The 18,240-nt window shown below is 40.4% G+C and overlaps 1 protein-coding gene across 1 annotated transcript in view; it reads right to left on the reverse strand.

The window, feature by feature from the left end:
* The window catches only part of LOC121290377 (zinc finger protein 654-like), a 66,470-nt gene extending 49,709 nt beyond the window's left edge, over positions 1–16,761 (reverse strand). Inside the window, exons 1-2 of the mRNA XM_041210770.1 lie at positions 16,611–16,761; positions 1,969–2,114 (exon numbers count right to left, since the gene is read on the reverse strand). Coding sequence (XP_041066704.1) covers positions 1,969–2,114; positions 16,611–16,736 — 272 coding nt within the window. The 5' untranslated portion in view covers positions 16,737–16,761. The remainder of the gene's footprint in view (positions 1–1,968; positions 2,115–16,610) is intronic.
* Between the last annotated feature and the right edge of the window lie 1,479 nt (positions 16,762–18,240).

Consider the following 18,240-nt stretch of genomic DNA (forward strand, 5'->3'; position numbering starts at 1 on the left):
GATGAACTGGGTCACATGTTAAGTGACTCCTTTGCCAGAGGATTGTAGACTTATGAAATAAATTACTGGCTAGTATGATGGGCAATTTTTTGTTGTACATCTTCCAAGGAGAGCTGGATGGGTACCTGAGGTCACATTGTACATAAAGGTAGATACAAAGTAATATGACATGGCTTCTGATAGGTAAGGAGTGGCTGGTGCACAATATATTGAGAGTCTGAGGAACAGACTAGATGGACCATTTGGTCTTTTCTTGTCTGATATTTTTATGCTCATCTGTTCATCATTCAGTAAAAGCCAGGTATTAAAAAAAGGTAGGAAAATAACAGGAATAAACAATGACTAAACTTCTAACTGAGTTAACGTTATGGTAATACAGGAGATTTTGATGAAGGTCATAATAAGATCAGAGGTAGAATCAGGAGAAGGCATCGAGTATAACTAAATCTACAATGAGGTAAATTATCTCTGTAACAATTAGGTCATTAGATGCAAAATATTGGTTTAAATTACCTGTCATTTTCCTGTTCCCTATTATCAATTCTCCAGTTGCATCCTCCAAGGATCCCACGCTCACTTTAGCCACTCTCTCTTTTTATATACCTGTAGAAGTTCTTGCCATTTGTTTTTATATTTTTTGCCAATTTACTTTCAGAATCAATTTTCTCCCTCTTTATTAGCTTTTTAATCCTCCGCTGCTGGTTCCTAAAAAATTCCCAATCCTCTGGCCTACCACTAGTTTTCGTTGCTTTGTATGCCTTAGTTTTTGATTCGATACTCTCCTTGACCGCCTTTGTTAACCACGGTTGGCTCATCCTTCTCACCAAGTCCTTCTTTTAGACTGGGGTATATTTTTGCCAGGCATAATTAAATATCTGCTTAAATGTCTGCCACTGTTCATCCACTGACCTTCTCCTTAGTCTATTTTCCCAGTAAGCTTTAGACAACTCTTTCTTCAAATCTCTGTAGTTGCCCTAATTTGAGTTGAGGACACTGGTTTGAGACCTAAGTTGCTCGCCCTCAAACTGAATTTGAAATTTTACCATGTTATGATCGCTACCCCCTAGAGGATCCTTAACCACGATATCTCTTATTAATCATACCTCATTACACATTACTAGATCTAAAATAATTTCTGGGATCTAAAATAGCCTGTTCCCGGGTATTTTCTGCAACGTATTGCACTAGGAAAGAATCCCTGATGCACTCTACAAATCTGTCTTCCATGTTACCCCTGCCAATCTGATTTGTTCAGTCAATATGCAGATTAAAATCACCCATGAAATTGTAGCGCCCTTCTTACACACCTCCATTATTTCCCAATTTACACTTTGCCCTACAGTGAGGCAACTCTTTGGGGGCCTATAGACAACTCCCATCTGTGACTTCTTCCTCTTGTTATTCCTTATTTCCACCCAAACTGATTCCACATCACGGTCTATTACACCAATAGCACCACTCACTGCCACATTGATACCTTCCTTTATTAATCAAGCTACCCCATCTCCTTTTTGTCTATTTTTCCGGAATGTTGAATACTCTTGACGGGAGCATCCTCTCAACATCTAAGCTGGCAAGCCCCCTCAGAATCTTACATGTTTCAGTAAGATTACCTCCCATTCTTCTAAACTCCAATGAGTATAGTCCCAATATGCTCAACCTTTCCTCATAAGGCAACCTCTTCATCCCAGGAGTCAGCCTTGTGAACCTTCTCTATACTGCTTCCAATGAAGTATATCCCTCTATTAAGCAAACCAAAACTGTACGCAGTACTCTAGTTGTGGTCTCACCAATGCCCTGTGCAGCTGTACCTAGACTGCCCCACTTTTACACTCCATCCCCTTTGCAATAAAAGTCAACATTCCATTTTCCTTCCTAATTACTTGCTGTACTTTACTCAATCAACAAATGGCCCTGCTGCCTTTAAAGCACAAGATATTAAAAATAATTTAAAAAGCAGCTACTTACAATGCCAGCCGGCTCAAGACATATTGGATATGTTCACATTCTGGAGCGAGAAGCGGTCTTGCTTTGGTAAAACAGCAAATAGCACTTTTAAGCACTTGAACTAGTGGCAACGGCACCTGCCATCTCCCAGCGTGCCATTCAGTTACCTGTTTGAAGGAAAGAAGGCAGAAGGTTAACTACTGGTGCAGGATCCAAAACCATCACTGAAGTTTCAATACTTCAGCTGTCATTTAGCCAATCAAAACTTCCCTAGCCTTTTTGCATCAATAGCTAAAAGTTTAATAATGCTGCATTGTACATAAATTTTCATTTGACAGTCCTAAACTAATACCAATAAGTTCTGCTTAAAATACAGGGAAAGGGGATTGTTTGATAGTTTTGGAGAATTATACTAGAAAATCTAGGAAGAATATAAAGTAAGGGTCGCTTCATGAGAATACCATAGGGTATTTGGCAATCTATGGTTCAGTGCTGTAGATCTACAAGAATGTGACAAAGTGGAGGAAGAAATTATTTGTTTTGGATTGTGACCACATTTTGAAAAAAATGCCTTTCAAGGGCTTTCCAGTAACAGGATTGGGCTACTCCTAAAAAATCATTGACAGTTTTAGGCCACCACAAATTTGGACTTTAGATTCCATTAAATCGATTTCAATGAATCTGGCAATTCATGGACTGGCACTTTAAAACAGCCATGAAACTTGCTGGATTATCATAAAAACTAGTTTAATAATGTCCTTCAGAGAAGGGAACCTGTGACCACCACCTGATACGGCCTACAGGTGACTCCAGTCCCAGACTACGTGATATACTCTTAATAGCTTCAGGGTGACTAGGGATGGGTAATAAAATACTTGGTGTCACCGGCATTACTAAAAAATTAGCAGCTTGTTGCGAGAACACAATGACTGTAGTAATGTCATGAAACCGTCAGCATTCACCGCCATTACACCTCTGAAACTAACAGCAGCGTTGGGAGTTCACACATTTGCAGAATAATGTAGAAATCCAGAAGTCTCTGTCAGTGATTCTACCCTGCTGCTGCAGAGGGAGCACTGTTGAGACACCCCAGACCACAATCAATAGAAAATGAACTGAATTGTTGAGAACTTGCACTCTTACACTGTTAATATCACTAAAAGTACCCTCGGTAAAGCAAGTGCAACTTGGTGTACTAAATTTATAAGTACTGCTAGCCCCAGGAAGCTAATTTTATAGTTGTGAAATGTCAAATCTCTCCGTTATGATATAAAAATTTCACATTTTTGAAAAAAACATTTATCTATATTTTAGCTTCCTTTTGAATCCAATTGTAATCTCTGTTATTCTGCTATCTGAAAATTTAAAAGCAAAAGATAAAGTGCTTTTAACTTGCTTGTTTGCTGTGTGAATACTTCATGCGATTGCTTGCTGAAATCGCCACTGCTGCATCCCAAGACATCCCCTTGACTTGGCATCAGATTTAAACAGCCACCAGGAAAGGAGAAAACCACAGCACAGAGATCACTAGATCTTTGCTGGCAGATTTTTTTGCGATCTCAGCAAAAATTGCTTCACCGCTGACCGCAAGCTCCAGGCCAATAATTGGTTAATGTTCCCCTGAATGTTTTCATGTCAAAACAGTCCTCACAGCCAGATGACATTTTGCTATGTTGCTTCAGCTGTTTGAACTACAGTAAAGTTTATGAATACCTAACTCAATGTCAGCTACTAAGTCAAGGCCACATAGAATCTTGAAGATACGTTATTTGAGTAGGAAGATCATGTTCTGTTTATGTGAGCTTGATTGTGCTAACGCTTTTCACTTGTCATATATCGTGCAAAGTATAACAAATATAACAAAAGATTAAAAGGGAAAAAGCACAAAATTAATTAACTGATTTTTTCCAACTCAGTAGAGCGTAAACAAAGCTAGGGTTTGTAAATGAAAACAGGTCCAAAACAATTGTTGGAAACATGCTGCTGACATTAGACTTTGTAATATGTTGCATGGCAGGAATCGCATGCCAACATGATTCTTCTAAAAGCACTAACTTTTGTAATTTAGTGTAGTGTACCTTCTAATATGTTATTTGTAAGAAATCATTTACAATGTTAAATGACTGGAATGGGAATTCCACCCCCCACCCTGCAACCCTCCTCCCAACTCAACAATTCCACTTTTCCTCCCATATTGGATAGAGTGACAGACATGTTAATCAAACATGGAATTGAACCAAAATCCCTCAGATTGGTGAAGATTCTATACACCTACAGCCTACTCAATCTACCCATTATTTATGTAAATTCTGCAGGATAACAGCTTATTTTTTTTTAAAAAATGATGAATTTATCATCAAGTGAGCAAAGAGCATTTTAAGGAACTTTAACTAAAGAATAATGATACAAGATCTATACGCAAGAATAATTCTTTAAAATATACAAATTTATTTTAAAATTCCATCACCTTTTATTTCGACTCAAGATAATCATGCATATGTAAAACTAGCGACTGGCTTTCTAAATATATATCAGCTGGAGTTGGCTTGGCATTTTATGATATATCTTCCCTCATCAATTTTGCAGCCCACTTTGCTGACTTCTACACAATATTCTTCACAAGGAAATCAACAAATCAACAGCTCGTAACAGAATGATCATGCCTAAATGTGAATTTGACTGCATGTTAATCTCATTTTGTTAATCAAACTATTATAACATAAAAGTCAAAAATAGGTGAGATTTGTAATGTACATTACTGCACAGACTATCCTATTAAATGTATAGATTGCATTATGTATTGATTGGCCAAAAAACTGAACCCTGTTCAAGGCAGGCAAACTGTAAAGAAGCTGACAATCCTAGAATGCTAGGAATTTAAAAACAGAATCCATTTGAAACGCACAAGCAGCATCTGAAAGTGGAACATCTAACATTTCAAATGTAACCTGAAAGTTTTGACATAACATATTGTAGTTTTTCAAAGGCTAATTTTTTCTCCCAGATGCTAACCAAGCTGCTGTACATTTGTAATTTTTAATGACAAGCAAAACTATGCTTGAACATACAGTTTCAAAGTAGATAATTTAAGAATATAAGAAATAGGAGGAAGGGTAGACCATACAGGCTATCAGGTCTGCTCTGCCATTCAATACGATCATGGATAATCTTGGGCTTCAACTCCACTTTCGCACCCACTCCCTTATTTACATCCCTTAATTCCCTGAGACACTGAAATCTGTCCATCCCAGCCTTAAATGTATTCAACAATGGAGCGCCCACAACCCTCTGGGGTACAGAGTTCCAAAGATTCACAATCCTTTTGTGTGAAGAAATTTCTCCTCGTCTCAGTCCTAAATGATCAGCCTCTTACCCTGAGACTATGCCCCTGTGTTTGAGATTCCCCAACCAGCAGAAACAATCTCTCAGCATCCACCCTATCCAGCCCCTTCAGAATATTGTAGGTGTAAATGAGATTGTCTCTCATTCTCAACTCCAGAAATATAAGGCCAATTTACTCAGCCTCTCATCATAGGACAGCACCCTCATCCCAGGGACCAATTTAATGAATCTTTGCTGCAATCCAATGCAAATATCCTTTCTCAAATATGGAGACCAAAACTGCATACAGTATTCCAGATGCTGTCTCGCCAAAGCCTTGTACAACTGTAGCAAAGACTTCTTTATTCCTGTACTCCAATCCCCTTGCAATAAAGGCCAACATGCCATTTGCCTTCCTAATTGCTTGCTGCACCTGCATGGTAACTTTCTGTGTTCCTTGTACCAGGACACCCAAGGCTCTTTGAACATCAACACTTACAAGTTTTTAAAAAATATTCTTTTTTATTCTTACAACCAAAGTGAATAACTTCACATTTCCTCATATTATACTCTGTCTGCCATCTTGTGAAGGTGGGAACAGGATAGGCCATTCAGCCCTCAAGCCTGTTCCATCTATCTGTTAGCTCATGGCTGATCTCTACTTGAACTTCATTTACCCGTCTTTCATCAATTTCCCTCAAACACTCTTACCTAATAAAAAAAACAATTGATCACAGTTGTGAAAATTTCAATTGAGTCAGCACCCACATTTGAAGGGTTTCAGATTTCCAGCACTATGTGTGAGATAAAGGGTTTCTTTATTTCTCATCCAAATAACCTCTAATTTTAAACTGTGCCCTTCTATCCTGGATTCTACCAGACAAAATAGTTTCTCAATGTGCACCCTACCAAAATTCTCTCTCATTTTAAACAACAAATAGGGATCATCCCTCAATCTTCTAAACTCAACAGATGTCTATACATATTAATGCAATCTGCCCTCAATTTAATCCTTGTAAGTATCAGCATCAAGGGCAATATAGTCTTCCTGAGCTGCAGTGCCCAAAGATGAATGCAATACTCCAGATACTGCTGTAGAGCATGACCAAGGTTCTGTAAAGCTGTGGCATGAATTTTGTACCCAACCCCCTAGGAATAAAGGCTAACATACCATCAACCTTTTTGATTACTTCTGGTGCCTGTGGACTAGGTTTTAAATGTTGCGTACCTTTTCTCCATCATAATCCTTAATCTCTCACCAATAAGAAAATATTCCAACTTATTCCTTAGATCCATAGTGAATGACTCACTTCTTCACAGACTGAACTCAGTCTGCCATAGCTCGGCCCACTTATTTAATCCATGTCCCTTTGTAACCTCCAGCTCCAACCTATACAACTTAATGCACTTCCTAATTTGAGTATACAACTCTCCATTCCTTCATTCAAGTCATTGTTTTATAGGACAAGCTGTGGCCCCAGTACAGATCTCCAAGGAACCACTTGTCACATGCGCTAATCAAGGTACATTAGCTTTATCTCTCACTGTCTGTCCTCTCCACTAAACAGTGACACTCAAGTTTACCTCCAATCTATATACAATCTTCTTGCTAATAATACGGAACTTTATAAATGCCTCCCACTGTAGATATCAAGAGACACTCTTCCTACCCACCACAATGACTTGCACAGACAATTTAAGTAGGTTAGTCAGACATAACCTACCTGTCAAAAATTCATAACTCTTATCAGCTCATATTTGTTCAGTACAAGACACAAAAAGTGTCCCAAGGATAGTATAAAATCAAGGTGCAAAAAAGGAACTTGAAACAATCACTATCACTAGAGAAAAAGTACTAAGAAAACTAATAGGACTATTGGCTGACAAGTACCCTGGACCTGATGGTCCATTAAAAGAAGTAGAGATAGTGGATGCATTGGTTGTAATCTTCCAAAATTCCTTAGATTCTGGAAAGGTCCAAGTAGATTGGAAAACCGCAAACGTAACATCTCTGTTCAAGAAAGGAGGGAGACAGAAAGCAGGAAATTATAGGCCAGTTGGTCCAAAATCTGTCATTGGAAAAATGTTAGAATCCATTATTAAGGAGGTAGTATGTAGCTGGACATTGAAAAAATCATGATATAATCAGACAATCAACACATTTTGTCAAAAGAAAATCATGTTTGACAAATTTATTAGAGTTCTTTGGGAATGTAACAAGCAGAGTGGATAAAGAGGTATCAGAAGACATAGTGTATTTAGATTTCCAAAAGGCATTAAATAAGGCATCACATAAAAGCTTACTGCACAGCATGGATAAGAGGATTGACTAACTAACAGGAAGCAGAGTTGGGATAAATGGGTCATTTTTAGGTTGGCAGACTAACTAGTGAGTGCCACAGGGGTCAGTGCTGGGGCATTAAATATTTGCAATCTATACTATTGACTTGAATAATGGGACCAACTATACTGTAGCCAAATTTGATGATACAAAAATAGATAGAAAAGCAGTTTGTGAGGAGGATACATAAAGTCTAAAAAGGGATAATAGATAGGTTAAGTGAGTGGACAAAAATTGTCAGAAGGACTGTAATGTAAGGTTGCCCACTTTGACAGGAAGAATAGAAAAGCAGAATAATACTTAAAATGGAGAGAGACTTGAAAATGCTGCAAAACAGAGCAATCTGGACATCCCTGTAACTCTTTCGAGTACAAACCCATTTCCATCTGTTTCAGATGAAGTTACATTGTTTCATAGTTTGTCATTGTGAGATTTGAACTCTTGATCTTGGGGTTACAAACCCAGTACCATAACCACTTGGCTATTTAGGCCAAGCTCCTGGACATCCTTGTACATGAATCTCAAAGTTAGTGTACAGGTACGGCAACTAATTAGGAAGGCAAATGGAATGTTGGCCTTTATTAAAAGGGGCTGGAATGCAAAAGTAGGAATGTCTTGCTACAACTGTACAGGGCATCGGTGAGGCTGCATCTTGAGTACTGTGTACAGTTTTGGCCTCCTTAATTTAACGGGGAATATGCTTGCATTGGAAGTAGTTGAGAGAGAAAGTTCACTAGGCTGATTCCTGGAATGAAGGGGTTGTTGTACGAGGAAAGGTTGAGCCTATACTCATGGGAAGTTTAAAAGAATGAGAGGTGATCTTATTGAAACATACAAGATTCTGAAGGGGCTTGACAGGGCAGAGGCTGAGAGGATGTTTCCCCATGTGGGGGAATCTAGAACTTGACGTACAGTTTAAAAATCGGGTTCTCCCATTTAAAGCAGAGAATTTATCTCAGAGGGTTGTTGGCCTCTGGGTTTATCTTCCACATACAGCAGCGGAGGCTGGGTTGTCAAATATATTCAAGGCCGAGTTAGATAGATTTTTAATCTACAAGGGAGTCAAAGATTTGTGGGAGCAGACAGGAAAGTGGAGTTAACAATAGTATCAGCCATGATTCTACTGAATGGCGGAACAGGCTCATTGAGCGAATGGCCTACTCCTGCTCCTATTTCTTATGCTCACACAGCTCAATTACTCAGTTGATGATGACAAGATTCCACAGCCGCCATTAAACTAACAGGTCTGTAGTTGCCCGCTTTCTCCTTCTTTATCTTCATAAATAATGGAATGGTATTTGCAATTTAAAAAGAACATATCTTCAATCTAGGGAACTTTGGAAAATTACGACCAACGTGATTTCAATTCCTTCCTTCATTGTTTTCAAAACCCTGCAGTGGAAACTATTGGGTCATGGAGATTCATTTATTTTAAGTCACAATATTATAATTAGTTTCTTCAAAAGAAAACCTACATTAAGTCCAATAATTTGCTCTACTTTACTTATTTTTAGCTTCCCTTCTAGCTCTTGTGTTTTGTTCTTTACCGCTACTGTACAAATGGACACAAATTATTAATTTAACAGGTCTGCCATTTCCTTAACGTCCATCATAGCCTCATTTAAATCTGTCTTTAAGAGGCTGGCATTACCCCACACTCTATATAGTTTGAAAAAGCCTCACTGTGCATTTTCTTTCCACATTCCTTTCTGCATCCCTTATTTGCATACTTTTTCTTGCTTTTCTGGCTCTCCCCGTTGGCTGGATTTCTAATTATTCTTGCATCATACACACTGGACAGAACCAGATTCTGTAGTTCAACCTTCCCTGCCATCATTAGGCTACCCCCTATCCGGCTGACAGACGGTTGCACACCCAACTTCCTGTACCTTATGTGACAGTGTTCTGGAGTAAACAGGTATTTCTCCCCCTCCTTTATGTGTTCAAGTGTTTTTAACTTGCACACTAGCTCAACAACTCCGAGCCCAAATGACTCAAGATATAGATATTTCCTATAGGTGTGTTCATTCATGACAGTTTAACTGTCCATAAATTTCCACCTTTGTGCTGTCAATGTTTGTATTATCTAGTCTACACTTATTGCACCGTAACTAGATTTAATTTGATTTACGTTTGTTTGTTTCATTGCTCATCCTAAAGGGTTTATTTATTTAATTTTGATTACTTAAAGCAGCTAGCCAGGTTTTTGCCTTTGCTTCCAATAATTTTTATCTATTTGAAGTTTAGCTCTTACTTCTTTTCTGTTTCATATCTTTCTTAATTCAAATATTCTTCAGTGAAAAGACAGACTTGGAGCTTTCAGGAGCAAATTATATTAGATATGCATAATTGAACTTAAGATCACAAAACAATTATTATAAGTTAGCACTGAACCATTGAAAGGCAAGTACCCGCAAAAAAGCAGCAGGGGAAAATAGTCTTGTTTAGGGCATGTGTATAATAAAGCGAATATTTACTATAGTTTTCAGACAGGCGCTAGAGATGTTGATGCGTGCAATACCCGTAGCCTCTGGACCATCTCACACCCTTGAGCAATTCTGTAGGTCTTGGATCAATAGTTCAGTGACACAGCTCTCTACCACAATCAACAGATCAAGCTGTTTAAAAGAAATAAGGCCTAATTCCAGCACTGCACAACTAGCTGCATCATTTAATCCTGTCAGAAGGCATCTGAGCATCAATCAAAAGCCACCTGTAACTTAAGTTACCCGTTCACAAAAATAAATTTGCACAACAAGCTATGGCAATTCCTAATATTCAAGTTGACAGTAACAATGGTTTTGCCATTGTGAAACTCAAATTTTAGGAGGTTTAGTTAAGACAAACTCACATTTGATATCTTCATACAATAACAGGAAAATTAAGCTAAAGAATAAATAAGTTAAAACAACAACCTGCATTATATACAGTGCCTTCACCATATTAAAACAACCCAAGGTACTTCACAGAAGCATTATAAAGCAAAATTTGACACAAAGCAACTTAAGGCGATGTTTGGTCAGAGGTACATTTTAAGGGGCATTTTAAAAGGAGGAAAAAGAGGCAGAGATGTAAAGAGAGGGAATTCCTGAGTTCAACTTAAGGCACCGACGCCAATGGTGGAGCAATTAAAAGCAGGGATGCTCAAGAGGACAGAATTGGAGGAGTGCCAACATCTTGGAGAGCAGTAGGGCTGGAGGAGATTACAGAAATAGGGAAAGGTGAGGTCATGGAGGAATCTGAAAACAAGGACGAGAATTTTAAAATCAAATTGTTTAGCCAAGAGCCAATGTAAGTACAGAGCACAGGAGTGATTGGTAAACAGGACTTGATGCGAGCTAGGCCAAGGACAACAGAGTTTTGGATGATCTCAAGTTTGCTGTGATAGAACATGGGAGGCTGCCAGGAGTGCAATGAAATAGTCAAGTCTAAAGGTAACAAATGAATGAGTGTTTCAGCAGCAGTTGAGCTGAGGCAGGGGCAAGGTATGGAGGTGGAAATAGACAATCTTGGTAATGGCACAGATATATCTCGGCATCAAATATGAAACCAAGGTTGTGAATACTCTGGTTCAGCCTCATACAGTTGCCAGAGAGGGAAATGGAGTCAGTTGGTGGCTAGGAAACATACATAGTTTGTAGCAGAACCAAAGACAATGACTTTGATCTTCCCAATATTTAACTAGGGGAAATGTCCACTTATCCAGTATTGGATGTCAGACAAGCAATTGTTTAATTTAGAGACAGTGGAGAGAGGTGATGGTGAGGTGGAGCTGGATATCATTAGCGTACATGTGAAAACTGGCAGCAAACAGGCGCTGCGAATTTGAGCAACAAGATTCAACCATTATGCAAATTGCTCAGTAAGAGAGATATGGCTTAACTACTGCCTGGCTTTACTTATTCCCTATACTTATATGTATATAAGTAACAGGTATAAAAAATTCTTGCACTCAACTACAGGTCAATAAATATTATAAACTTTATAAAGTACTAACACCTTTTGTCAATATAAAAGAGATAAGTGCAGCAACTCAACAACTGGGAAAACGTGAAGTTGTTCACTTTGGCAGGGAGAACAGAAAAGCAGGGTACTACTTAATTGGAGAACGACTGCATAATTCTGCGGTGCATAGGGATCTAGGTGTTCTGGTACATGAGTCACAAAAAGCTAGTATGCAGGTACAGCAAGTAATTAAGAAGGCTAATGGAATGCTATCCGTTATTACGAGAGGGATTGAACATAAAAGTAAGGATGTTATGCTTCAGTTAGGCAGGGCATTGGTGAGACCACAGCTCGAATACTGTGTGCAGTTTTGGTCTGCTTATTTAAGGAAGGATGTAAATGCACTGGAGGTGGTTGAAAGGAGGTTTACTAGATTGATACCTGGGATACGTGGGCTGTCTTATAAGGTTGGACAGACTGGGCTTGTTCCCACTGGAGTTTAGAAAAGTGAAGGGTGGTTTTATTGAAGTATACAGGGTGCTGAACGGCCTTGACAAGGTGGACGTCGAAAGGATGTTTCCTCTTGTGGGTGAGTGCAGAACAACGGGGCACTGAATTAAAATTAGAGGTTGCCCTTTCAGGACTGAGATAATGAGAGTTTTTTTTCTCTCAGAGGGTTGTGCAACTTTGGAGCTGCCTCAGAAGGTGGTGGAGGCGGGGTCATTGAATATTTTTAAGGCAAGGGAATCAAAGGTTATCAAGGTTAGATGATATTGTGGAAATCGAAACACAAGATGATCAGCCATGATCTTACTGAATGGTGGAGCAGACTCGAGTGTCCGAATGGTCTACTCCTGGTCCTATTTCTTATGTTCTTATGTTCTAACTCAAAAATTGCAGTTGCATATTTGACACTACATTTTTCCTTCTGGATCTCAACGTTTATCTTGCAAACTACAGTTTTGCCTTCAAATACCTGAACAGCATCCCCTTTCCTGCATTATCTCCTTATCCCTATTTTTCCCCCAGTTCAGTGCTAATCTGGTATCCACCAAGACATCCCCCTGCATTTGTGCACTATAGAAGTATATTCATTATTGACATAAGCTATTTGGATCTCAGGATTACACCACTTACATAAGGGGTTAAGAAATTGGAGCAAGACTGGGCCATTCGGCGCCTCAAGCCTGTCCCGCCATTCAATAAGATCACGGCTGATCTACCCCAGGCCTCAACTCCTCTTACGTGCCAGCTCCTCACAGCCCTCCCTGATATTTCAAAAATCTATCTACCTCCTCTTTAAATACTTTCAGTGATCTAGCCTCCACAACTCTGGATTTCCAGACATTCACTACCCTCAAGAGAAGAAATTCCTTCGCATCTCTGTTTTAAATAAGTGTCCCCTTATTCTGTAACTATGTTCGAGACTCGATAAGCTCACCCCTCATTCTTCTAAACTCAAATTATAAAGGCCTAACCTGTTTAGCCGTTCTTGATAAGTCAACACCTTCATCCCAAGAATCAGCCTAGTGAATCTCTTTTGAACTGCCTCCAACGCCAGTATATCGTTTCTTAAATACGGGGACCAAAACCGTACACAGTACTCTAGGTGTAGCCTCACCAACACCCTGTACAGTTGTAACAAGGCTTCCCTATTTTTTAACTCCAACCCCCTAGCAATACATGCCAAAATTACATTTGCCTTCTTAATTACTTGCTGCACCTGCATGCTAACTATTTTCTGTTTCATGTACAAGAATGCCCAGATCCCTCTGTGCTGCATTTTTTTGGAATCTCTTTCCATTTAAATAATAATCTGCCATTTGATTCTTCCTACCAAAGTGCATGACCTCACAGTTCCCTACCTTAAACTCCACCTGCCAAGTTTTTGCCCACTCACTCAACCAATCTATATCCCCTTGCAGATTCCTTGTGTCCTCATCACAATATGCCCTCCCACTTATTTTTATATCAACAAATTTCAATGCACTACACTCTGCCACCTCCTCCAAGTCATTAATATAGATAAATAATTGAGGCCCTAGAACTGATCCTTGTGGCATTCCACTCATTATGTCTTTCCAAACTGAAAAAGACCATTAAACCCGACTCTTTGTCTTGTGTGTGTTAACCAATCCTCAGCCCATGCTATTACATTACCCCCAATACCGTGAGCTCTTATCTTGTGCAATAAGCTTTTATGTAGCACCTTATTGAATGTTTTTTGGAAATTCAAATACACTACATCTACCAGTTCCCCTTTATCAACTCTGCTTGTTACATCCTCAAAGAACTCTAGCAAGTTTATCAAACATGATTTCCCTTTCACAAAAACATGTTGACACTGTTTAATTGCATTAAGCTTTTCTAAATGTCCTGCTATTTCTTCCTTAATAATGGACTTTGGCATTTTCCCAATGACAGATGTTAGGCTGACAGGCCTATAGTTTCCTGCTTTTTGTCTCCCTCCCTTCCTGAACAGGGGCGACACATTAGTGGTTTTCCAATCTGCTGGGGCCCACCCGGGATCCAGTGAGTTCTGGAATATTTTGACCAATGCCTCCACGATCTCTGCAGCCACTTCCTTTAAAGCCCTTGGATGCAGGTCATCAGGTCCTGTCAACTTGTCTGTCTTTAATCCTATTCGTTTCTCAAATACTTTGTCTCTCGTGATAGAGACTGTTACAAGATCTTTCCTCCCATAGGCTCCTTGCTTATTTGATATCTATGGAATGTTTATAGTGTCCCCCATCATGAAGCCCGATGCAAAATATTGGTTTAAATTATCTGCCATTTCCCTGTTCCCAATTCCCCAGTCACATCTTCCAAGGGTCCCACGCTCACTTTAGCCACCCTCTTTCTTTTTATATACCCGTAGAAGCTCTTGCTGTTTGTTTTTATATTTCTTGCCAATTTACTTTCACAATCAATTTTCTCCCTCTTTATTAGTTTTTTAGTCATCCGCTGCTGGTTCCCAAAAAGTTCCCAATCCTCTGGCCTACCACTACTTTTCGCCACTTTGTATGCCTTAGTTTTTGATTGGATACTCTCCTTGACTGCCTTTGTTAACCATGGGTGGTTAATGACCCTTCTCATTGAGTCCTTCTTTTTGACCAGAATAAATTTTTGCTGAGCATTATGAAATTTATGCTTAAATGTCTGCCATTGCTCATCCACTGCTCATTGACCTTCTCCTTAGTCAATTTTCCCAGTACTCTTTAGATAACTCTGTCTTCATACCTCTGTAATTGCCCTTATTTAATTTGAGGACACTGGTTTGAGACCCGAGTTGCTTGCCCTCAAATGAATTTGAGATTTTACCATTTGTGATCACTACCCCCTAGAGGATCTTTAACTACGATATCTCTTATTAATCCCACCTCCTTACACGTTACTAAATCTAAAATAGCCTGTTCCCACGTAGGTTCTGCAATGTAATGTGCTAGGAAAGAATCCCTGATCCACTCTACAAATCCGTCTTCCATGTTGCCCCTGCCAATCCGATTTGTCCAGTCAATATGCAGAATAAAATCACCATATAGCGCCCTTCTTACATGCCTCCACTATTTTCCAATTTATACTTTGTACTACAGTGAGGCAACTATTCGGGGACCCATAAACGACTCCCACCCGTGACTTCTTCCCCTTGCTATTCCTTATTTCCACCCAAATTGATTCCACATCACGATCTATTGCTATATCACTACTGACCATCACACTGGTACCTTCCTTTATTAACAAGCTATCCCACCTCCTTTTCATTTTTGCCCATTTTTCCAGAATGTCGAATACCCTTGAATATTAAGTTCCCAGTCTTAGTCATCCTGCAACCATTTCTCCGTAATAGCTATCAGGTCATTTCATTTATATCTATTTGTGCCCTCAACTCATCTATCCTTTTACAATGCTGTATGCATTCAGATAAAGAGCCTTCAGCTTTGACTTTTTACCATTATTGCTCATTCTGGTTCTGATTTCTACCCCTTCCTATCACTAATATTCACCTCTTCACTACCCTGCAACTCTTCTCTCTCATTTCTTTTTGATTTTTTAAACTTCTCTTCGCTTGAACCCCACCCCCCCTCACACCACTAATTAATTTAAATTCCTATCTACAAGCCTAGTTATACAATTCGCCAGGACACTGGTCCCAGTGTCCTGGCAAATCGTATACTTTAGCTCATCATTTCCAAATATTTATCTACATATACCGATGGGAAGAGGCTCCTGTGGAGCACAAGCACCAGCATGGACCAACAGGCCTAAATGGACAGTAAATATTTTACAACTATGTGCTGTAAAAATTTAGAAGTAAAAATAAGATACTCTTCATATGCTGTCACATAGCTTCAGATTTACATCAGGACATGACAGAATAAATGGTAAAAGTTAAACACAAAAACAGAAAAAAGATTAGTTGTTTTCAAATTGCACATACATATTTGCTGCAAGTTGATCAGTTTGGTCATACAATGAACCCAGTTTCTTCACCCCATCATGCCATCAGAGACATTTGCCAGATTCTAATTAACTGCTGCAACTATAATTATTCACTTGCATTGTACACCCATGTCACGTTTTCGCCAAAAAAAACTTTAGTTGACGCCATAGGGGTTGAACAGCAACGTTGATGCACTATGACAGTTAAACACTGGCCTGCAAAAATGAACGTTTCATTAAACGAGAGAAAACTCACAACCTACAAAACCGAGAGAGGAGCTTCAGGAGACACTTTGAAGCAACATACATACACATACAAATAAAAAGTTTTCCCCAAGAAGAAATCGTACGCCAGCTCCCACAATTTAGCTCCTGGGGTGGAGTGAGGGGGGGTGGGGGAGAATGAGGTGGTGGGGGGGAGGGGAATAGACTGCGAAAGCAACCAGTCGAGGAGGAGCAATCCACAAATTGTGGTGTAACTTTGACTCTGCAATGCAATGGGGGGAGGGTGGGCTGTCAAGAAGCTCTCACTCCCAGACTCTTGGATTCCGCCCCAACAACACACCCTCCCCCTCCCCCAACAACAAAAAAAAAACAGTCGGATCACCACACTCACTCGACAAAACTTCAGGCAATACTCGTTGGACGCGGTGACTTGACCCAGGGACATCCGCAGCTCGCTCTCTATCCATTCCAGTTCTTTCCTCAGACTCCCTACATCAAACTCCTCTTCTTCCGCCATGCTTCTAACCCCTACCTGCGCGTACCAGCGTGCTGACGCGCTTGCGTCATCGCGCTCACCCTTCCCCCCAACCCTCGCGCACGCAGGCGCACCACCACCACCCTCCCCCCCCCCCCCACACAAACACACACCACGACCCCGCGCACGAAGGAGCACGCCCCACCAACCCGCGCACGCAGGAGCACGCCCCGCCAACCCGCGCACGCAGGAGCACGCCCCGCCAACGCGCGCACGCAGGCTCACTCCCCCCGCCATCCCGCCCGCGAAGGCGCACGCAGGCGCACACCCCGCCACGAACCAGCGCACGCAGGCGCACTCTCCACCACCAATCAGCGCACGCAGGCTCGCTCCCCTTGCCCTGCGTCCTCTTTGGATCCCATTGTGTGACGGAAGCGAACACGTCCCTGTCCCGGTCTCGGGCGGGGCGAGAGTCGTTGATTGATAACTCCCATCAACCAATCACAAGACACCGCCAAAAAAGGAACCGAGGACTAAGGCTCCTATTTCTGGCCAGGTTGCACTGTGGGCTTTGTAATCATGTTTGCAGAATTAGCATGCTAGAGCCCCAAAGTGCTGAATTATATCAATTTGTAACTTAAAAATAAAAAAATCCTCAAATTCATTAATTTGGTATTGGAGAAGAATTAAAGTGCAATTTTATTTTTTAACAAAAACAAAAATACCTGGAAAAACTCAGCAGGTCTGACAGCATCTGCGGAGAGGAATATAGTTAACGTTTCGAGTCTGAATGACTCTTCATCAGAACTAAAGAAATATAGAAATGTGGTGAAATATAAGCTGGTTGAGGGGGGTGGGACAGGTAGAGCTGGACAGAGGGCCAGTGATCGGTGGAGGCAAGGAAGAGATTGCCAAAGATGTCATAGACAAAAGGACAAAGGGGTGTTGATGGTGGTGATATTATCAAAGGAATTTGCTAATGGTGACGTTAAGGGAAGAAGGGCAAGTGGCAGATGGCCCTAGGAGAGGTGGAAGGGATTGAAATGGGCTAAAAGGTGGAGATAAAATGATAGATCGAAATAATTTTAAAAATAGGTGGGAAAAGAAAAATATATTTAAAAATATAAAATATTGGGAAAAGGGGGATCAGAAAAAGGGTGGAGATGGAGGAGAGAGTTCATGATCTGAAGTTGTTAAACTCAGTATTAAGTCTGGAAGGCTGTAGAGTGCCTAGTCGGAAGATGAGGTGCTGTTCCTCCAGTTTGCGTTGAGCTTCACTGGAACAATGCAGCAGGCCAAGGACAGGCATGTGGGCTTGACAGCAGGGTGAAGTGTTGAAATGGCAAGCGACAGGGAGATCTGGGTCATGCTTGCGGACAGACCGAAGGTGTTCCGCAAAGTGGTCACCCAGTCTGCGTTCGGTCTCTCTAATGTAGAGGAGACCGCATTGGGAGCAGTGAATACAGTAGACTAATTTGAGGGAAGTGCAAGTGAAATGCTGCTTAACTTGAAAGGAGTGTTTGGGCCCTTGGAAGGTGAGGCGGGG

This window comes from Carcharodon carcharias, chromosome 18, assembly GCF_017639515.1.
Source record: "Carcharodon carcharias isolate sCarCar2 chromosome 18, sCarCar2.pri, whole genome shotgun sequence".
Lineage (NCBI taxonomy): Eukaryota > Metazoa > Chordata > Chondrichthyes > Lamniformes > Lamnidae > Carcharodon > Carcharodon carcharias.